This window comes from Rana temporaria, chromosome 3, assembly GCF_905171775.1.
Source record: "Rana temporaria chromosome 3, aRanTem1.1, whole genome shotgun sequence".
Classification (NCBI taxonomy): domain Eukaryota; kingdom Metazoa; phylum Chordata; class Amphibia; order Anura; family Ranidae; genus Rana; species Rana temporaria.
This window is the reverse complement of record NC_053491.1, coordinates 393,618,696-393,641,073: the sequence shown is the minus strand read 5'-3', so window position 1 is coordinate 393,641,073 and position 22,378 is coordinate 393,618,696. Positions and strand designations below refer to the sequence as shown.

The 22,378-nt window shown below is 39.5% G+C and overlaps 1 protein-coding gene across 2 annotated transcripts in view; it reads left to right on the top strand.

The window, feature by feature from the left end:
• The window catches only part of SCUBE1 (signal peptide, CUB domain and EGF like domain containing 1), a 345,627-nt gene extending 336,935 nt beyond the window's left edge, over positions 1 to 8,692 (top strand). For both annotated transcript variants that reach the window (XM_040345826.1, XM_040345825.1), the window contains 3 exons: positions 229 to 381; positions 1,455 to 1,534; positions 4,580 to 8,692. In XM_040345826.1, the coding sequence (XP_040201760.1) occupies positions 229 to 381; positions 1,455 to 1,534; positions 4,580 to 4,732 (386 nt within the window). In that variant the 3' untranslated portion in view covers positions 4,733 to 8,692. The remainder of the gene's footprint in view (positions 1 to 228; positions 382 to 1,454; positions 1,535 to 4,579) is intronic.
• Positions 8,693 to 22,378: the final 13,686 nt, after the last annotated feature.

Below are 22,378 nucleotides of genomic sequence, written 5' to 3'. Positions count from 1 at the left end.
TTTCAGCCAATTCCATTAGCAGAAGGTCAAGCTTAAAGATGTCTTCTTTCTCAATACTTGCTTCATAAGGTTGGCTAATGTTTATTTCAGTACATTCAGTTTATATCTAGAGTTGTGGCTCTTCATCTGATGAAGGTGGGGGACTTTGTATTATGTTTGTCCCTTTTAATTTAAACATAAAAAGATATCTTGGACTTTTCTTAAGCCTTTTAAATTTTCTATTTTCAGCCTCTCCGACCTCCATAACGACATACGAGACGTGTCAAACGTATGAAAGGCCTATTGCATTCACCTCACGATCTAGAAAACTTTGGATTCAGTTTAAGTCCAATGAAGGAAACAGTGGGAAAGGTTTCCAAGTGCCATATGTCACATATGATGGTATGTTTTTTTTATATCTCATGTGTCATGTCAAAAGTTATCATTGTGGGGTTGTTTTATTAAAGCTGGAGAGTGCAAAATCTTCTGCCGTTCTGCATAGAAACCAATCAACTTCCAGGTTGTTGTTTTTTTTGTTTTGTTTTTTTGTCAAAGCTTAAAGTAGATGTTACAATGTAGAGTATAAGATTTCCTATCATCTGTGCTCAGTCTTGCCACACATAGTTAATCCAGCTCTGAGCAATCCTCTTTTATTGTTCAGTGAAAATTAAGACTTCCAGATAAAACCCTGTCTAAATACAAAGTCCATTCCTCTCTCCTTGCTTTGAGTGACAGGTTATTTACATATTCAGCTCGGACATGTTTATCATATGTTATGTTATGTTTATCATAATATGAGGTGATCGATCCACAGTATAAAAAGTGAGAAATCCACCCCTCCCCCACATAACACATCCTGGTAATATACAATGACCCGTGGATCACCTCATATTATGATAAACATAACATATGATAAACATGTCCAAGCCAGATATGTAAATAACCTGTCACTCAAAGCAAGGAGAGAGGAATGAACTTTGTATTTAGACAGGGTTTTATTTGGAAGTCTGTTCATGTTCACTGAACAATAAAAGAGGATTGCTCAGAGCTTGATTAACTATTTTTTTCGCAAGACTGGGCACAGGTGATAGGAAATCTTATACTCTACATTGTGACATCCAAAAAAATTATTTTGGGGTTTACATCCACTTTAATTGAATAAGCAGTAAATGGGATGTTCTTTGAAAAAACATCAAAAAGTCTGAAGCCAGTTTTATGTTTTACAATGTACCAAAATTCAGAAGTCAGCTGAGAAGACTCATATTTAAAACTTATCCATGTGCTCTTATCTGTAAGAGACAAAGAGACTCCTTAAAATATTGGCCCCACACTAAAAGCCCGGGTCACAGGTCTACTGTATGGTATGCAATGATATGAGAAAGTGAACTTCCTAATTTCAAGAAATGGCTGATGTCTCTATTGTCCCATTCCACAAACCCACTAATGTATTTTTCTAATCTTCTTAACTTTGACAGAGGATTACCAGCAGTTAATAGAAGATATTGTGCGTGATGGCAGATTATATGCTTCAGATAACCATCAAGAAATTTTAAAGGTACGGTTACATTTTAAAGAAAGTCCTGCAATTCAGATCAAAGAAGTGTGTATGTGTGCATGTGTGTGTATGTGTGTATGTGTGTGTGTATGTGTGTATATATATATATATATATATATATATATATATATATATATATATATATATAGGGCTTTTTTTCAGGGGGAACTTGGGGAAACTCAGTTCCACCACCTTTGGCTCAGACCCTTTGGTGCCCACTCACCACAATCACTTGTAAACACATAAGTCTGGTTTCTGTGTTTACAAGTGACAGCTCTGCACTCTGTGTGTAACCCCCCTGAACTCTGCACTCTGTATGTAATGCAATCCTGGTATTTAATGCACCTTTAAGACCCTTCTACTGTTTGTGAAATCTGAACGGGTCGTGGTTGAGTTCCTGCACCTATTTTCTGAGAGAAAAAGCTCTGTGTGTGTGTATATATATATATATATATATATATATATATTATACACACACACACACTGCTCAGCATAAATGAGCACACACAAACAAATTTGTCAGAAAATCAACATTTTCTATGGGACACTATACTACAAAACACTCCCACAAATGCGGGCTATTGATTGCAACCAAGATTTGTTAATTTACGCACACGAAAAAAGTATTTTTCCTAACAAATTCTTTCAAGACCATGTTTCAAAAATAAATACACCCCAATTAAAATCTTAGGAGTAAAGCTAAATGTTAACCACTTCAGCCCCGGAAGGTTTCACCCCCTTCCTGACCAGAGCATTTTTTTGAATGGTGCACTGCTTTGCTTTAACTGACAATTGTGTGGTTGTATGATGCTGCACCCAAACAAAATGTATGTCTTTTTTTTCCCACAATGAGCTTTCTTTTGGTGGTATTTTTTTTTACCTCTGCATGTTTTTTTTTGTTTTTTTTTCACTATAAACAAAAAAAGACAGACAATTAACAATATTTTTTACATTTTGCCATAAAACATCCATTTTTAAAAAAAAAAATCTTATTTCTTCATCAATTTAGGCCAATATGTATTCTGCTACATGTTTTTGGTAAAACAAAAAAAATGGGATAGATTTATGGATTTCTTTTTTTTTTTAATATTTTTTACTTGTAATGGAGGTGATCAGCGATTTTTAGCGGGACTGCAACATTGCGGCTGGCAAATCTGACACTAAGTGACACTTTTTGGGGACCAGTGACAGCAATACAGTGATCAGTGCTAAAGAAATGCACTGTATAAATGACACTGACAGGGAAGGGGTTAACACCAGGAGCGATCAAAGGGTTAAATGTGTGCCTAGGGGGTGCTTGCTAACTGTGTGGGGGGATGGTTTGACTGGAGGAAGTGAGAGATCCGTGTTCCTGCTTAGCAGGAACACAAGATCTCCCTTTTCCTCACTGAACGGTGATCTGCCTTGTTTACATAGGCAGACCGCCGTTCTGCCTCTCTATGAACAATCGCCGAAATCGTGTCCGCCGGATCCGCTGATTGGCTCCCGCTGTATCCAATCACAGCGGGAGTGGGTTGCCGGTGACGCACGCGCTCCAGACCTGGAAGAAGCAAACAACGTGCAGGTAAGTTGTTTCACACAGCTGGGCCGCCCTGCCAGTATATGTGCGGTGGGCGGTCCAAAAGTAGTTAAACAGGTGTCCAGCAGACAGTTGATTATAAAAGGACATTACATGGAAGAGAAATGTTACAAGGCCTGAGAAAAAAAGTCATTAGGTGAAGACTACAAGAAGATCAGCAAAGCTTTATTTATCAGTCAGAATACTGTAGCAAAAGTGATACAAACATTTTACATAGATGTAACTGCAACCATCTCACAGAGACGTCAAAAGACCGTCCATGGTAGTTAACATCTCGTCAGGAGTGTCTTCTGATAAGGGTTGAAGAAAATCACCATGCAAGTTTACTGCAGTTAGCTAAAGAAGTAGAAAGCCAAAGTGTGTTGATTGTTTCCTGTCACACAATACGGCATACACTGCAGAGGACTGGCATGCATGGGTATTGTCCACGAAGGAAGCCTCTCCTAAAGCCCATGCACAGAAAAGCCCACCTAGAATTTGCCAGGGCCGATGCTGAAAAAGAAGACGACTACTGGGACTCTGTACTCTGGAATGTTGAGACCAAGATAAATGTTTTTGGAACTGATGGCTTCAAAACTGTATGGCGTTGCAAAGACGAGTACAAAGAAAAATGCATAGTGCCTATAGTAAAACATGGTGGTGGCAGTGTCCTTCTGTGGGGCTTCATAAGTGCTGCTGGTGTCGGAAAGCTGCATTTCATTGATGGTATCATGAATTCACAGATGTACTGCTGTATATTGAAAGAGAAGATGCTACCATCCCTCTGTGCCCTTGGTCGTTGTGCACTTTTACAACATGACAATGATCATAAAGGAACATCTATGGCCACTGTTTCATATCTGAGGAAGAACAGGGTGAAAGTGATTCAGTGGCATAGTACTTTATTTCTCCTGATCCGAACCCAATCGAACACCTATGAGGGAATTCTGAAGAGACAGGTTGAGTATCACTCTCTATCCAGCATCCAGCCTCTAAAAGAGGTCGTTCTTGAGGAATGGAAAAAGATAGATGTTGCATTATGTCGCCAACTTGTTCATTGCATACCTAAAAGACTCGGCCCTGTCCTCACAAATGATGGAGGTCATACAAAATACAAGATGTAGTAGTTTTTGTTGTGGGTGTATTCATTTTTGCATCAATAAATTGGGTAAAACATAAGGTTTTGAAATCTAAGTTATAATATTAACCTTACTTTCATGTAGTAAGCTAAACAAATCATTGAGATATTGATTAAAATCTTACTTTTCCAAAGGGGTGTTCTCATTTATGCTGAGCACTGTGTGTGTGTATGTGTAATATATATATTGGAGTCGTTATGTATATCAGTTCATGTAGCAAAATATTGAAATATCTATGCATTTTCTTTAGGGAATTTAGATTATCCTACGTTGATTTTGATAGCCAGTGTCAGCGATGTTCTGTTATCGAAAATTTGAAATAAACTTTATTTTCTGACTTTCCTGCAGGACAAGAAGCTGATCAAGGCTCTATTTGACGTCTTAGCACATCCCCAAAATTACTTTAAGTACACACCACCTGAAACAAAAGAGATGTTCCCGCGATCTTTTATTAAACTACTTCGGTCAAAAGTGTCCAGATTTTTACGGCCTTATAAATAGCTTTATTTTAATTAGTTGATTTTTTTATTTTATTTTGTTTTTTTTGCATTGTTTTTTTTCTCCCTGGTCAACCCAAACACTTTGTCCCTCCCTGTCATAGAAACTGTTACATGTGAAAGACTTTGTCTTCATTCTTCCATTCTTTTGGAGGAAAAAAGGGCTTTTTAAGAAAAATTATTTTATGGACGCCGCTTAATTTTTTTTTTCTTTTGGCTTTGGAATTTTCCAGAAAAACAAAAGCTTCTGTTCTTCCATATTCTGGATTGAAGACTTTCAAAGCTGCAGTATCTTTACATCTATTAAATATGCATGCTGCCATGTACAAAAGTATTCAAGCCATTCCGTAGACGACCAAACCTCCGAGGTATAAACTGTTAAGCAACGTGTTTTCTAAAATTCAGTTTCAAGGAAGAGCAGACAAGACAAGAAAACTGTAGGGAATATGACATTTTCTTCAAGGTCTTTGGAGGTCATAAAAATGGATATCATAGAAATTTAAATGGCCTCTATGTTTGACCTGGCAAATTGGCAGTTTGTCTTATAGAAATATCTTTAAGTAGATGGAATTACTGAAAATGTTTATCAATGCAATTATCAGTGGCTACGTTTCCTGAACATGTTCCTTTCTTCACCTTCCCCCCCCCCCCCCCCTACACACACACACACGCACACACTTTTTTTTTAAACCCCTGCTTACAGGTGGTGTTTTTTGTACCATTCAAATACCAACCCACTTAGCGGATCCCGACATTTTATTGGTGAGATCATTGAGAGGCTCATCGGCTTTTCCATGTCTCCCAATGACGCCCCGCTAGGCCTGCTCCCCTCCTCCTTAATGGATGAAAGACTAAGACCTCCTGGAAGCTGTGACATGCATATCCCAGGAGGCACAGCAAGCACTGTGTACGTCATTCACCTAGGCAAGTGACGTGTATGGGAGAGTGGGGCCACATAAAATACACACAAAAAAGTAAAAAAGTTATATGTATGTAGAGCAGGGGAGGAAAGGTGAAGAGAGGTCAATTTTATGTAGAGGGTGAAGATCAACTTTAAAGGAGGACTCCCATAACAGATGCTTCCGGAATACATATACAGTATTAGGTTATCTCCACTTTTTTGTAATTAAGTATCTGTGCTAAAGTTTCTCATTTCTCACTCAGTCTTTTAGATTTGCAGATAATCAACATGACAGGATATGGGCGTGTCAGACATTGGCTCAAATTCAATTGTGTTCAATGATGGGTGGGATCACAGAGAGGCTTTCCTTGCTGTTATAGGCTCCACACTTTTTTGGTACTGATTTTTTTAAGAGTAGTGCTTGATCCTGAAGCATGGGGCAGATGTAAATTGATAGCCGTCCGTGTAGCATAATGGATGACCAATGGTTTATCTGGAGTTTTGTTTAAAGCAGTTATTCATTGTATTAAATAAGGACTTCCCCAGCCCCCTACATAGCAAGGATCATGAAACCACCTACCACTGTCACAGAAGCTTCATATCCGTGATGAAATGTTGACAGAGTACAGATGCCTCTTGATCTCTCTGTGGCTTGCTAGTGCCCTATATTCCAAGTTCCAATAAGCCGGCGCACAATGTTGTTTTTGAGGTTTATTTTTATTTTTTTATTTCAGTTGGTTTAAGAAACTACCTGCAAACAAGTATTATGGCAAGAGAGTGAAGTGTGTAGTATAATTAATATTTTAAATTGCACTTGAATTTTGTATGTGATGGTTAGGGGGAATAGATGCATTTTTATATATATTTTTTATTTTATTTCATATTTTAGGGATCTAATCTAAACCAAAAATTGTAAGGACTGTATAGTATTTTTAATGTTCTGTCTGTTCAGTTGGACAGTGCATCGAGTGACTTCAGTGCTCAAAGTCCAGTAACTCACATTTTGGCATTTCAGTAAAAGACAAGAAAAAACTTACCACTTGTGCAGATTGTGCACCTGCACAAGGCCCCTCTGAGACCCCCCACCCAATACATAGTAAATACGTTTTTGTGCTTGGGCGATAAGACGAATGGGGCCCCCAAAAAGTGTTCTTGCTATCCGCCACTGACTGCACTTTCTGCCCTATTGCAGAGCCTTTGTCAGATGCTGATACAATATCCAAAAAAAGCTGGCTAGAGATCATATGCCAATGTATATGGTGTTATTTTGGCACAGTTGTATAGCAGTTATGCAGCAAAGGGGGTTCATATGAATGTAAATAAAGTTTGTGGAGTCCAAGATTGTTGGCAGATTATCCTTGTGCTCTGCTGCTTAAGTAAACAGTCTGACCATATCCGTCACTGCCCACAAGGGCACTGACCAGTCTATATGCATGTTAGGTGACAGGAGATTCTTTAAAGGTATCCAAATGTTTAGCGCAAACATATTTCTATGACCAGCTAAATTCAAATACTGATTACATTTTTTGGAGGGGCAGCCTTTTATCTCCCACCATATATTTACAGTTCTCAGAGACACATGAAAGGGTTACAAAGCTGGACTTTTTAGGTGAGCTGCTGTAGTCACTGGAAGGATCCACTGGTGGGTGCAGGAAGCAAATTCTGTATAAACCAACTCCTAATGGACTCTCAATAGCAATATATGAAGAGTGCACTTCAGCATGGACTAATAAACACGTGGATGAGAGGTCAGGCTAGGCCTGTTTGGTGCTTGGAGATGTCTTTGCCAGGGCCCAGCTATAAAGGTATAGCAGTAGATCGAACCCTGCTTGACTTCACCAAAAAGTGAATATGAATCTTTATAGTGTTAACAGAATATCACATTGAAGTTGTTTTTAAGTTAAAGCCCAAATTCAGCTGGTTTGTTTTGTTAGTTTTGCATAGACTTGGGAAGTGTTAATCCATCTGTTGGTTTAATAATTGTTGGTGAACTCAAAGGGGAGATTTCGCCTCACTTCCTGTTTTTTGACAGCACGATAGGAAATAAGTGGTTGTCACCGGCCTGGAACCAACTGTTTTTCGTGCATTCTTTATTCAAATAGCAGCTCTCCACCCCTAATCTCCTTCAACTAGTGCTTTATATTGGCTATACAAAAATGCCTGATGCTGTAAAACGCTTGTAATATGCTTCTAAAATGCTTCTAAAATTCTTTGTAATACACTTCCAAAAATTCTAAAAACTCATGAAAGTCGCTCTGCTCAGGTGTGAACGGAGCCTTATTGTTTCCACATAGCAAAAGAAGTTTCAACATTTAGGGGCCTTAAGAATCATTTCATCATGGCAACAGTGACTGTTGCCCTAAAGAAAATGTTCTCAAAACAGCCCACTTTTTTTGCGATTTGGCAAGGATAAATCCAATTGTTTGGAACTTTCTGGGTGTGTTAATGACATCATAAGATCTCTTCAGTCAGATATTGGTAAATATCTAATGGCTGCTCCATTGCTTTCTGTTCCTTTGTCTAAAACTAGAATTAAAGTTTGGACTGTACTTGGACTTTAAAAGTCCCAGGAGCAGTCCTGGTCCTCATAGGTAGGCAGACAAGGCTTTAATGTTATTTCCCATGAGAATGAGTACTCTAGAGGGCAGCGAGTCTGGACTCATCCACCTTCCACCACTGCAGCCTTCAGAGAAGCCTTTAGCATTTTATACTTCCAGGAGTGTAGATTGCCTGCATTCCATACCGCTAACCATGGTTCTTTCCTTTGACAATGACATCACTCCACAGTTTGTTATGTAATGTTTATCACAGATGGTGAATAATTTATCCATTCTCAAAATTGTATAAGTCCCCTTTTGGGCCTTATATAGGTGTATTTTATTTGGTGTAGGAAAAAAATCTTCAGGGGCAATTTTACGTTTTTTGCACCCTAAAAACCACCGGAAATCAGCTCAAGGGTCCAAGCACACTAGGCTTAAAAAAGCGCTGCTTCTACAGTTGTTGCATTTCTCCTGCCTGTAGAAGCAGTTCAATGTTATCCTATATGTCCTTGCACATTAGGACGTTTAGGCCCCGTTCACACCTAGGCGTATATACGCCTGTAGTGTGAACGCCGCTGCCGCCCCGACACGCCAGAGGGATGCTTTAGCATTGCCCTCTATGGAGATGGTTCACATCTCCACGCCGGACGCCTGCCGCTTGAAAAAAGGTCCCGGACATTTTTTTCAGGCGTCTTTCGCCGTTCGGCTAGGAGATGTGAACCATCTCCATAGAGGGGGTCACAGGCTGCATTCACAATCGCGGCGTTTTGTCGCCGCGAATCACGGTACAAAACGCCGCTATTTGCCGCCGCAATTCGCGGGACAAAACTCTGCGATTCAGTACGCTATAGTGTTGAATGCAGCCTAAGAGGCATATTTTAAGCTCAGCATTTAGAGGCAGAAAAAAACCCTTCTGGATTGCGTTTTTGAAAGGAGCTTTTAGGCAGAAAAACTGCTCAATGCTCCTAAACATGGCCTGTAGGAGAGTTTGCTTTTTTTAAGTGTATATCGAAAAATTAGCAGAGGGGAATGTTTTGGGAAAAAAATGCTTATAAAAGCAAATGCCCATAAACTCTCCTAAACTCTTGTGCAATATAAGCTACTATGAGTATATTTTATGCTGCTTTTTCTGCCAGAGGTTCTGGCATTTTGTATGCCCTTAGTGTGCATTGACCATAATTCTGCTTTAGCCCTTTACTCCAATGTATTTTGTCACAAAATGACCCACATTTCAGAAATTTTGTTGCAATTTTATTGAACCGAAAACTGTAAATTTAGGTCATACCCTGTTCAAAATCTTTCCTACACTGTCCAAAAAAATGTATTTCCACTGCAATCAATGTACCTCTCAACAAAGTTGGAAGCATAAAATCCCATGAGAATGCAGTCCAGTCCATTGCAGGAGTGCAAAGTAGGTGAATGATTTGTTTACAAATGGCCTTCCAAAGCAATTTGCGTTGGGGGGCAGGATGCCTGCCAAAAAGGTGGACCTTTCATTTGCCATATGGGAAATTCATGGATGTGTAGTGAGACTTGCCTGGTACAAAAGCTCATCTCAATTGAAGGGCATTTAGTGATTAAGAGCATCAAATAGTCAAAATGTTTCGGGCGGGAAAAAATACCCCACCCCCCTTCTTTTGGGTGTGAGCAGTCAATGTTAATATAATCATAAGAGAATGACAAGGGGACTAAAAGGGGTTGTAAAGGTTGGTTTTTATTTTCTAAATAGGTTCCTTTAAGCTAGTGCATTGTTGGTTCACTTACCTTTTCTTTCGATTTCCCTTCTAAATGTTGTTTTTTTCTTCGTCTGATTTTTTTGTAGAATTGAGAGGGGTTAGAATTTCTGATAATGTTTTTCTAGCCTTCTGCTCTGCTCTGGCTGTCCTTGGCCTGCCCCTTTTATTCATTGGATTCCAGTTCTTCGAAACATGGAGGCTCAGCGGCACATGTGCGTGTTACCTAGGGTTGTCTGCATGCAAATGCATCCTGCATAGGAACACCCACTTCCCTAGACTGACATCTACTCATCAAGGCGTTTTGATATTTAACTCCTCCCAAGAAAGAGCCAGCCCACTGCTTGGGGCTCTTGAAAGGGGTACTGATGCAGGAAACTATGTTCAGCACTCTGCTGACCCCTCCCACTAACTATGATTTGCCTGCATTGCCTATCGAGAAAAGCAAAGTATAAGCAGATTAAAATTTAGCTTTAAGCAGTTAAAACAACATATGTAGTTCTAAAAGGCTAATGTGCAAATTGTTTTTATAGAGCCTGTATGATATGTATGCATTCACTTGAGGAGATTTATAGAGTCACAAGGGGCTGCCAAGTGCAAAATATGCACAATTTGCAATTGTGGGGTGCAAATTGTACATGAACTGCGCATTTGCAATTGAGAGAAAATATGCAAACATGACTGAATTTCTGGCAATTGCTAAATAAAATAAAATAAAAAGTTAAAAAAATAATAAAAAAAGTAAAAAGATCCCCATCTGACCAGAATGGGCCTAAGCTGTTAGATGTCTGAAGAAACTGCATCCTTCAATACAACTTTGTCCTTTGATGTCGCTGGGGGCAGGTTAAGAAATTAAAGGAGGAAGCTGCGTGGTTGCAAGGAGCAACACAGCTTTTATTTTCCCCCAAAGTGAGGGTCAGTGTTCTTATTCATGTGGTAAATGTTTTTGTGCATGTTCTTCTCTTTTGTTGTTTTATATTTTTTCATCTCATTTTTGTTTTGTATTTTCCAAAAATATGGCGAACATTCCCCTTCCCAGTAATGTACAGAAAACTATTTGAAAAAAAAAAACACTTTTTTTTTTCTTTGGTACCTGATTATATACAGTTACATTGTAGTGTGTATTTTTTATTTATTCTGCCCTTAGTCTAGTGTTACCAGTGGATTCACTTTTACAAGGACATTTTTAAGGAAAAAGTGGTAACACACCTAAAGCTTGGGCAGCCATTTTGGGGATGGAAGACCTGCTCAGCCAGTCGGTTATCTGTACTCCCTCAACCTACTATTAGCAGTTTAAAAAAATCAGCCTGTTTGAGGAATGTAACTATCGCATTGGTTGGGCTTTCATCCAAACTGACAAAACCATCAAATGGCTGGTGCCATAACTGATCACATGGCAGTTAAAGATCAAACTGAGGCTAAGATGGCTGCTTCCTTAGCTAAAAACAATAAGAGGGTTTAGTTCTGGTATAAATTACCAGTTGTCCACAGCAACCAACTTCTCCATGATGTGCTTCTAGTGCAGCGTGGGAGATCCTGGTTTTGGTTGCCAATATCAATCCTCATTCAACTTTTTAGATACAAATGCAAAATTTAGTATGAAAGTGACTAAAGTGTACTGATCAACATTGCTGACAGATTATTCATCCTTTGCTCATGTAAGCTAGTGCATGAAAGAAGGTTATTGTTGCCCACAGCAACACATCATTCCTTGATTATCCTTCCATTTTGCCTTGGATACATGAAAATGGCATTCCAGTTGTTCTGAACAGCTAAAACTTTTCCCTCAGAGTTCTACACAGAAAAACCTTCCTTACATGAGACTCAAAATGGCTGCCCCAGGTGCAGCAAACCGTTACCTCAACCTACACACACCCAGTGTCAATTTCCTGGGGTGGCTCTTTGTTTTATGTTTTTTTTTTTTTGGTGGAGAGGGGTGTCACACTAATATTACTGATGTATTGGGCAGCAAAAAGGTGTTTTTAGGCCTCACTTTAATTGTCTTTCAATGAGATAAATATTGTTATTTGTTATGTTGTCCTAAATGGTTTCCTAATATCAAAATTAGCTTTTTATGTAGAAATGCACTCTTGGCAAAACATGTCCTAAGTCTGCCATATTGTAAAAGTGAATCCATGTCTCCAATTATGTCTTGTAATATACATCCATAAATGTACATATGTTGTCTTAGTTGTAATATTTAAACCTTTTGTTATACTTAATAAAATAAAAAGGTCAAATATATATGTAAAACACACTTTTTTTTTGTTTTGCTTACGGCTTAAAATTATAACTCTGTATGATACTTTTAGACAGACTGCCAGTCTCCTTGTACCATAAACAAGTTTGCATTTGAATTGTCAAGACTGTAATAAAAAAAAAATTGACTTTAATTTTAAAGCTGTTTCTTGTGTATTTTAAGGTGCATGAATTATAATAAAGAGTAAATGTCATCAAGGCCCACTATGGCGAAGATTGCTGTAATGTGGGTTCTATGGGTTAATATCTGTAATGTGAATAAGGTTTAGGAGGGAAGTATTTTTAATATGAAGCGAAGATCAAGAACACGGGGCATGACCTCAGGCTAGCAGAAACTTAGAAAATATTGCTTTTTGGAAAGAATAGCTGATACTTGGAATAGACTTCCAGGAGAGATAGTGAGACGGTCAATGGTAAATGGCTTTAAACGTGCTTGGGACAATCGTAGACAAAAAAGCTAGGCTGCATTCGCACAAGAGCAGAGCGATTTTCAGGCTTTTTCATTAGAGCATTTTTGCAAGAGTATATGATTGTATTAGAAGTGTATTTGTATTTAAGCTTTAGGCCTTTTTGTTTTAGCCAATGCAAAGCATTAGATGCAGGAGATCAGTTAATATAGACTATAAAAAAAATCCTAAAATTCACCTGAAAAAACATCACCCATGTCCTATTTTGAGCAACAGGTGTCCAGCTACAAGCGACAGGATGCTCAGATGTGAATAGAGGCCATTGAAAAAAATGTGATTTAGTTTGTCGTGCATTTTGGAACTTTGAGTGTAAATGAGGCCCTAAGGGTTAGACATAATGGACCACTTGGTCTTGTTTCTGCTGTCACTCTTGTATGTTTCTATTATAGTATTTTGTATAATATTTCCTTTTTTTATTTTTACTTGCCTTTTATATTTTTTACATGCAGTTTAGGTTGTCCAGCAAAGTGACAGTTACAAGATTGGGACAAATTAAATAACCCTGCTGCAGTGCTTATAACAGCCCACTTTAATTTATATGGTTTAAATGCAAAATCCAATTTTTTTTTTTTAACAGAATAAAACTTTTTTGTAACGGTTTATACATGTTAGTTGGAGTGAGGCTTTAACCCTTTTATGATCTAAAAATTGAAGTCTGGTGTAGATGCGTGGGCCAAATTTAGCAACGTCAGTTGGTTTAAGTTAACTTGGCTATTTTCGAATACAGTAAAACCTTGGTTTGAGAGTAATTTAGTTTGAGAGCATTTTGCAAGCAAAATGTTTTAATAAATTTTGCCTTGATATACAAGAGATGTCTTGATATAAGAGTAGCGTCATGTCACAATGCAGTATAAAAAAGAAGAGAGGAGCTTCTAAGTGTAGCAATATGGTTACATTTAATGAAGGTTCAACATTTAGCAACTTATTGCTACACTTAGAGGTGCCTCTCTTCTCTTTTATACCCTGTAAAAAAATGCTTTGATATACAAGTGCTTTGGATTACAAGCAGATTTCTGGAACGAATTATGCTTGCAAACCAAGGTTTTACTGTACTTCTGTATCTATAAGATGTGCTGTTTCTAACTGTGTATGTGCCCCCAAAAAACAAATGTGACAACTGTTACAAAAAATAAGATAAATCTCATGTGAAATACATTGAAAATAAACATTTCACTCTTATGTGAATTGCTATGTGTGACCATACAAGTTGCATTTAAATAATGCGCTAAATCACACAATTTTATCACAAATTAAAGTGACTGGAAACCTGCTGCAACAAATTCAAGTGAATTAAACAGGTGTGTCAAAAGTTCATACAGTATACTGTATGTTGATTGGTGCTCCAATAAATCTTTGTATTTGCATAAAATGAATAAGCGGTTCCAACCTACCACATACAGGGCCAGATCCTCAAAAGGGATACGCCGGCGTAACTGCTGTTACGCCGTCGTATCCCTGTTTCTAACTATGGAACTGATCCACAGAATCAGTTTTCCATAGTTAGGCAGAAGATCCGGCATGTGTAAGGGACTTACACTGCCGGATCTTAGGATGCAGTACTGCATCCGCCTCGGGTATGCAAATTAGCACTTACGGAGATCCACAAAGCTTTTCAGCTTTGTTTTTTCTCCGTAAGTTTTAGTTTGCAAACGCAAAATTAGGGCTGCTTTTACAAAGTGTAAACTGTTTACACTATGTAAAAGCAGACCCTTCTGTCCAGCGACGCGATTTTTTTTTTGTTTTGAATGTTTTTTTTCGCGGCGTATCTTTTTTTTTTTTCCCGACGCAACTTTATTGACCCGTCGCAATCCACAAAGCTCGGCGTAACGTAATTTTGCGCTATGCACGTCGGGAAAATGACCCCCCCTCCCACAAAAACCACCACACCTACACACGCACTCGAAATTGGGTTAACACACACGCACTTTGACCACGCGGTCTCTAAAAGAGAGGCGAAGGACTAACAGGGCTGGTTGAGCGGGCTAATCCTCTCACTCCCTTATAGGGAGTCCCTCTGCCCCGTTGGGCTTCAAAGCAGAGCAGGTTGGGCGGGCTGTGTGGGAGGACCTCCTCACACACCCGCCATTGCCACCCGGGGCATGGAGAAAGGTGGCAGATTGCCTCTGGGGGAGGCCTGCCTACTCCCAACTCCTGCAGTCCGGCTCCTCTCTCGAGGACATGCACAAAATACACTTTAAAAAAAAAAAAGAGTAGGTGATCAGCCAGCTTCAGGAGATGGATCCAGGCTTGCGTTTCTCACTAATCATTCACCGACAGCATAGTTGTTTGAATCTGGCAGTTTGAGCATAAGTCGTGCACGGCCGCCTGCAGAATGGTCAGGATGTGTTGATGTCATGCTACTTTCTCCGACCCGATGTGTTTCCTCTCAGATGGCATCGACTGGGAATGGAGGCTAAGTATTTTCTAATATTTATATGACTTATATATTTTTTTACAGACATATATGGCTTTTATTGGGTACACATTTTAAAATAATAACCCTTATTATAGGCTGACAGATGCACATAAATGTACCATTAATATATACAGTATACTGTATATGTATTATATATATAAAATATATATACAGTACAGACCAAAAGTTTGGACACACCTTCTCATTTAAAGAGTTTTCTTTATTTTCATGACTATGAAAATTGTAGATTCACACTGAAGGCATCAAAATTATAAATGAACACATGTGGAATTATACATAACAAAAAAGTGTGAAACAACTGAAAATATATTTCCTATTCTAGGTTCTTCAAAGTAGCCACCTTTTGCAGCAGACACATCTCTAGAACTTTTAAGAGGCGACTGTGTGAATCAGGCCTTCATGGTAGAATATCTGCTAGGAAACCACTGCTAAAGAAAGGCAACAAGCAGAAGAGACTTGTTTGGGCTAAAGAACACAAGGAATGGACATTAGACCAGTGGAAATCTGTGCTTTGGTCTGATGAGTCCAAACTTGAGATCTTTGGTTCCAACCCCCGTGTCTTTGTGCGATGCAGAAAAGGTGAACGGATGGACTCTACATGCCTGGTTCCCACGTGAAGCATGGAGGAGGAGGTGTGATGGTGTGGGGGTGCTTTGCTGGTGACACTGTTGGGGATTTATACTGAACCAGCATGGCTACAACAGCATCTTGCAGTGGCATGCTATTCCATCCGGTTTGCGTTTAGTTGGACGATCATTTATTTTTCAACAGGACAATGACCCCAAACACACCTCCAGGCTGTGTAAGGGCTATTTGACCAAGAGGGAGAGTGATGGGGTGCTGCGCCAGGTGACTACCTCTTGAAGCTCATCAAGAGAATGCCAAGAGTGTGCCAAGCAGTAATCAAAGCAAAAGGTGGCTACTTTGAAGAACCTAGAATATGAAATATATTTTCAGTTTCACACTTTTTTGTTATGTATAATTCCACATGTGTTAATTCATAGTTTTGATGCCTTCAGTGTGAATCTACAATTTTCATAGTCATGAAAATAAAGAAAACTCTTTGAATGAGAAGGTGTGTCCAAACTTTTGGTCTGTACTGTGTATATATATATATATATATATATATATATATATATATATATATATATAATTATTTTTTTGCCTTATTTTTTAATACTGTCATTGTATTTGCCAAACACAAGCACACCGCCATCTTGAAGCTTCAGTGCCATTTACAAAATGAAGGCTTATTTTGTGAATAAAGCCTGTATGTGTTCCTATATCAGATCTGACAAAGTGATCAAATGATCAGGAACCATGTTTATCAGTGGGGTTCAGAGGTATAGGTGCCTGATCAGCTAACAGCCACAGTTAGTGCCAGCATATGCCAACGCAGATTAATGTAACATTCGCAAGGGGACATCAAGCAGGTTAAAATGTTAATCTACAGATTGTGTGTGGAAGGGTGTTACTTTGTAACCGTCCCCGCTATGGTCCATTTCTGCAGTTGAAGGAAAATACTATTTTCTTTATCATACACCACGGGACACAGAGCCTCTTAATCATTACATAGTGGGTTGTATGGTCACCAGAGGTGATTGGACACTGGCACAACAAATCAGTGACCGTTCCCCTGTCTAGCAGTCTAGGGCTTCTTGTCCGTTTACGGCTGGCTCGGATCTGTGTCTCCCACCCTTCCTATTAAGTATTGCTCTGGGACATCCCACAATGTACTGATTAAAGGGGTTGTAAATGTAAAAAAAAAATCCCTAAATAGCTTCCTTTACCTTAGTACAGTCCTCCTTCACTTACCTTATCCTTCGATTTTGCTTTTAAATGTCATTATTTCTTCTGAGAAATCCTCACTTCCTGTTCTGTCTGTAACTACATACAGTAATGCGACACTTTCTCCCTGGTGTGGAAAAAGCCTCTTGAGGGGGGAGGGGGTGAGCAGGAGTGTCAGGACTCCCACTAACACACAGCTCCTTTCTCTATCTGCAAAGTAGAATAGCGTCCTGACACTCCTGCTCGCCCCCTCCCCCCTCAAGAGGCTATTTAGGGAAAAAATAATTTACCTTTACAACCCCTTTAAGAGGCTCTGTGTCCCGTGGTGTACAATAAAGAAAATAGGATTTTTAATAACAGTTTACCTGTAAAATCCTTTTCTTGGAGTACACCACGGGACACCAAAGTGCCCCCCTTCTTATAGGAACCTTACTGCTTTGCTACAAAACCGAGGTACTTCCCTGATGGGAGGGGTTATATGGAGGGGAACTTTCTTTGGTTGTGCCAGTGACCATACAACCCACTATGTAATGATTAACCACTTAAGGACCGCCTCCTGCACATATACGTCGGCAGAATGGCACGGCTGTGCACAAGCACGTACCTGTACGTCCTCTTTAAGTGCCCAGCTGTGGGTGGCGGGCGCACGCCCGCGACCCAGTCCGAAGCTCCGCAATCGGTCCCCGGAGCTGAAGAATGGGGAGAGCTGTGTGTAAACACAGCTGCCCCGTTCTTCACTGTGGCGCTGTCATTGATCGTCTGTTCCCTGATATAGGGAAAGACGATCAATGACGTCACACGTCCAGCCCCGCCCCCCTACAGTTAGAAACACATATGAGGTCACACTTAACCCCTTCAGCGCCCCCTAGTGGTTAACTCCCAAACTGCAATTGTCATTTTCACAGTAAACAATGCATTTTTATAGCATTATTTGCTGTGAAAATGACAATGGTCACAAAAATGTGTCAAAATTGTCCGATGTGTCTGCTATAATGTTGCAGTCACGAAAAAAATCGCTGATCACCGCCATTAGTAGTAAAAAAAAATAATTAATAAAAATGCAATAAAACTATCCCCTATTTTATAAACGCTATGCATTTTGCGCAAACCAATCGATAAATGCTTATTGCGATTTTTTTCCCCAAAAATAGGTAGAAGAATATGTATTGGCCTAAACTGAGGAAAAAAATGTTTTTATATATTTTTGGGGGATATTTATTATAGCAAAAAGTAAAAAATATTGAATTTTTTTCAAAATTGTTGCTCTATTTTTGTTTATAGCGCAAAAAATAAAAACCGCAGAGGTGATCAAATACCACCAAAAGAAAGCTCTATATGTGTGGAAAAAAAGGACGCCAATTTTGCTTGGGAGCCACTTTGCACGACCGCGCAATTGTCAGTTAAAGCAACGCAGTGCCAAATGGCAAAAACTGGCCAGGTCCTTTACCTGCATTTTGGTCCGGGTCTTAAGTGGTTAAGAGGCTCTGTTTTCCATGGTGTACTCCAAGAAAAGGATTTTACAGGAAAGCTGTTATTAAAAATCCTATTTTTCCATCCATCTGCGGATCGAATCGGGTGAACACGGACAGACGGTTCCAATCCTCCCATAGAGGAGAGTAGAGATCTGACAGGGCGGTCCCTGCACAGTGTGCAGGGACTGCCCTGTCATCTGCCGGCTCAGTGATCCCCGCTGAGCAAGCGGATATTAAAGGAATGGATCTTCACGGGATCCGTAAGTGTGAAAGGGTCCTTACAGTGGAACTTTAGTCAAAAACAGGCATGAATTTTAATGCAGAATAGACATGCTTTGTCTCTTCTGCGTAAGGCCTCATGCACACTTGACTTTTTAATAACGTTAGAAAAACATCAGTAGCTTTGCAGTGAGTTTTTCAATGTTTTTGCACTCTCGCACATGCATGGGAGTGATGTCATCCCTGCCTGGCCAATGACAGTGCGCCCGCCACCCCCAGAGATCAGCTGATTCACACAGGCTGTTTACACCTAGTGCCAGGTCAGACACTATTACATATGAGTGTAACTGCTATCATTGCTGCTGTTTTTACTTTATTAAAAAATTACTACACTTCGAGACTTTCATCCGTGTCTCCTGTGGAGTAATTTTTTACATTCTAGCCCCTTCCTGAGTGGCCATTGGAATGGATTTATGCCATTAGCAGAACCAATCTGGTGTTCCCAAAGTGTTTTTTGACCGTCCTGTAAAAAGAGGTCAAACAGCTCTGGTGAGTGACCATCTTCATACTGAGCACTCGTGGTGGAAGATCTAGAAGTTTCATCTCGGAGCATTCCGTTTTGGTGTTGGGATTTATTCACTTATGGACTTTATGCTTGCTTATTTTTTTTTAATGTGCACATTTAAGTTTGATGCAGTGTTTTCTTTGTGCCAGTTTTTTACATGAACATGTATAGCGCCTTATTCTTTATTTTATAATTCTTCACAGTTTAGTGATTTGTGATTTGCTTAGTTTGTTCACTTTAAAGGGGGTTGTTGGTTTATATGTTTTTATCCCCAAAAGGCGCCATTTTTTTGGTATACATTTTTGCAGGACAATAACCCTAAACACACAGCCAGAGCTACAATGGAATGGTTTAGATCAAAGCATAGTCATATGTTAGAATGTCCCAAAGTCCAGACCTAAATCCAATTGAGAATCTGTGGCAAGACTTGAAAATTTACGTTCTTCATCCAATCTGACAGAGCTTGAGTTATTTTGCAAAGAAGAATGCGCAACAATTTCACTCTCTAGATGTGCAAAGCTACAGACATCCCCAAAAAGACATGCAGCTGTATTTGCAGCAAAAGGTGGTTCTACAAACGATTAACTCGGGGGGCTAAATACAAATCTACGCCACACTTTTCAGAAATGTACTTGTTAAATAAAAATTGAAAACCATTAATAATTTTCCTTCTACGTCACAATTATGTGCCACTTTATGTTGGTCTATCACATAAATCCCCAATAAAATACATTTAAGTTTTTTGTTGTAACATGACAAAATGTGGAATATTTCAAGGGGTATGAGGCACTGTATATAGAACTGACAATTTACATTTATGTCAGTCCTTGCCTTCAAGGATTTACAATCGGAGGTCCCTACCTCACATGCATACTAGGGCCAATTACCCTATAGACATGGCTTTGAAGTATTTGGAGAAAACCCATGCAAGTCCAGCGAAAATATGCAAATTCCATGTGGATATGTTCTTACCAGTCTTCAAACCAAGGGCTCCAGTGCTGCAAGGCAATAGTACTAACAACTAAGCCATTGTGCTACCAATAATATTTTAATATAGATATTTTTTATTATATTGATAGTAGTGCCCCTTTAAAGTTCATAGCATTTTTATAAACCTTGGAGGAACTTTTGAAACTTGCCGATGACAAAAAGAAAGTTTATCTGTAATAACTTATCAGAACGGAAACAAGATAATACTTTGGCCAAACTGAAAATATTCCATAAAACCTAAAAGTTGGCAGAATACCATATCCAACATATTTTATTTGTATTTCAGACAGGCAGAGGCAGAACCTCAGTTTACTAAATAACATTGCATCCCGTTCCTAAATCCTGGGATGTAGGCATAAAAGGCCAGACATAATGGGGATTTGTGTTTATCTCCGGCTATTTGTCCTGCAGAAATTTCTTTGTGTTTGATCCAATTCTAGATTATATACAGTATGTACATTTCCTGTAGGATATATCAAAGTAGTTTATTAGACCCAACATGTTCTAAGAATTGTGGCTGTTGACTATATCATGTAACTCTTCTCAACATGTTCATGAATGCTGCATGTATTAAAGAGTCACCCCCCACCCCCCCATAACTTGGAATATAAATCTGAGAACTGCTAATTGAAAACAGCAGGTACTATTAAAAAAGAACTCTGGATTTAGCCATAAGTAATTTACACATTTCCATATCCAGGCTGCAGACGTGGTATTTTACTAGGAACAAACCTGTTATATTTGCTGAGAAATGCTCAGATTCTAAATTTATAAATGATTTTCCCTGCCAAAAGCAGCAACGCCAAACATCACCCCCATAGGAATGCGCAGCCTATTGGGTGTGCACGTCAAAACTCAAACACACACGTGTGTGTGTGTGTGTGTGTGTATGTATGTATATATATATATATATATATATTTATGGTTGTGGCACAGAGAGAGATGTGGATCACATAAACACCTGACAAGACTTACAACATAAATAGACCTGTGTGCCTTGGTGGTCTGGTCGGTATGCCAAGAAAAGGGAGCATACCCAAGGTAAGTAATGGGTAGTTTTATATAGAAGGATGTGCTGAGAAGTGCCTTGAAAAAGTGAAGGGCGGGAGAGTATCGCGCACTGAACCGACAAAGAGCATTTGCGAGTGGGCTGCTTAAATACCCTCCCATAAAATCTGGCCACCATATTGGCCTTCTTATTTATAGTCGTAACCCTATGACCTAGAGAACTGGGCAGCTGCCACGATGGGATACGGTTCAAAGAGTGATAAAGACTGGGTGAAAGCAAAAATTTAAGAGAATTTCTGGGGGCCAAGGTTTACTGAAAATGGCAGTGAAGTCAGTGACGGCTGCAGCGTCGGTGACCTCCCATGGTGACTCGGCTGACATAGCCGGGATGAACATTGAAATGCAGTTCCTGCTAGTAAGGAACTTGTCCCACATAGCTAAGTCTGCTACTGCCGGTTGGTCTAGTTTGAGAACTTGGTCTGGATCTTGCCCTGTGCCTGGTGTGAGAAAACTAAAAGCTGTGATCTGGAGCGCCAGGGGAGTGTTCTATCTATCACATTACCCACAACAGGAACTTAGTCTTTTGACAGCATGAAATCTGAGTTTATGCTACCGAATCAAATGTTTTTCAGGTACCTACAAATTTGCCACGCGTTTTAAACACAATTCCCTTTAGACAACTCCTTCCTGGACAACAACCCTTTAATGACAGTGATCAAAAGCACTGACCCTAAAAAAAAACTGTGATATAAAGGACCGTCCTTGAGGAATAATCCTCATTGCGAAGTTCAGCATTCCTAGTAAGGATTGCGAATACCTCATGGTGCATCCTTGTGACTGGGTGAAGTTGTGGATAACTGTGTGGTACGGGCTAGTTTGTCGGGAGGCACGCAAGCCTGTATGGCACGCGTGTCCGGAGTGACACTTAGGAAGGTGATAGAGTGTGATGGGCCTTCCACTTTATGCTCGGCTATGGGCACATTAAGATTGCTGAACACTATCCTCAACCTGTCTAGATCTGCCGGTGGTGTGCCTGGTTTGTTCGATGAGCAGGAAGTCAGCGAGGTGGTGGATAACTGTCTGATGGTGGGCCTGGTGTGACCTTACCTGAAATGAACTGGCTCACCTCTGTAATGCGACTGACCCTGGTGAAGATGTGAACTGTACAATCTTCTATTCCTATTTTTACATTTTTATTTTTTTACCTGTGGAGATAAAGTTCAACCTGGTGCTGGATGGAATCCTGAACTAACCTCAAGTAGAATGAGAGA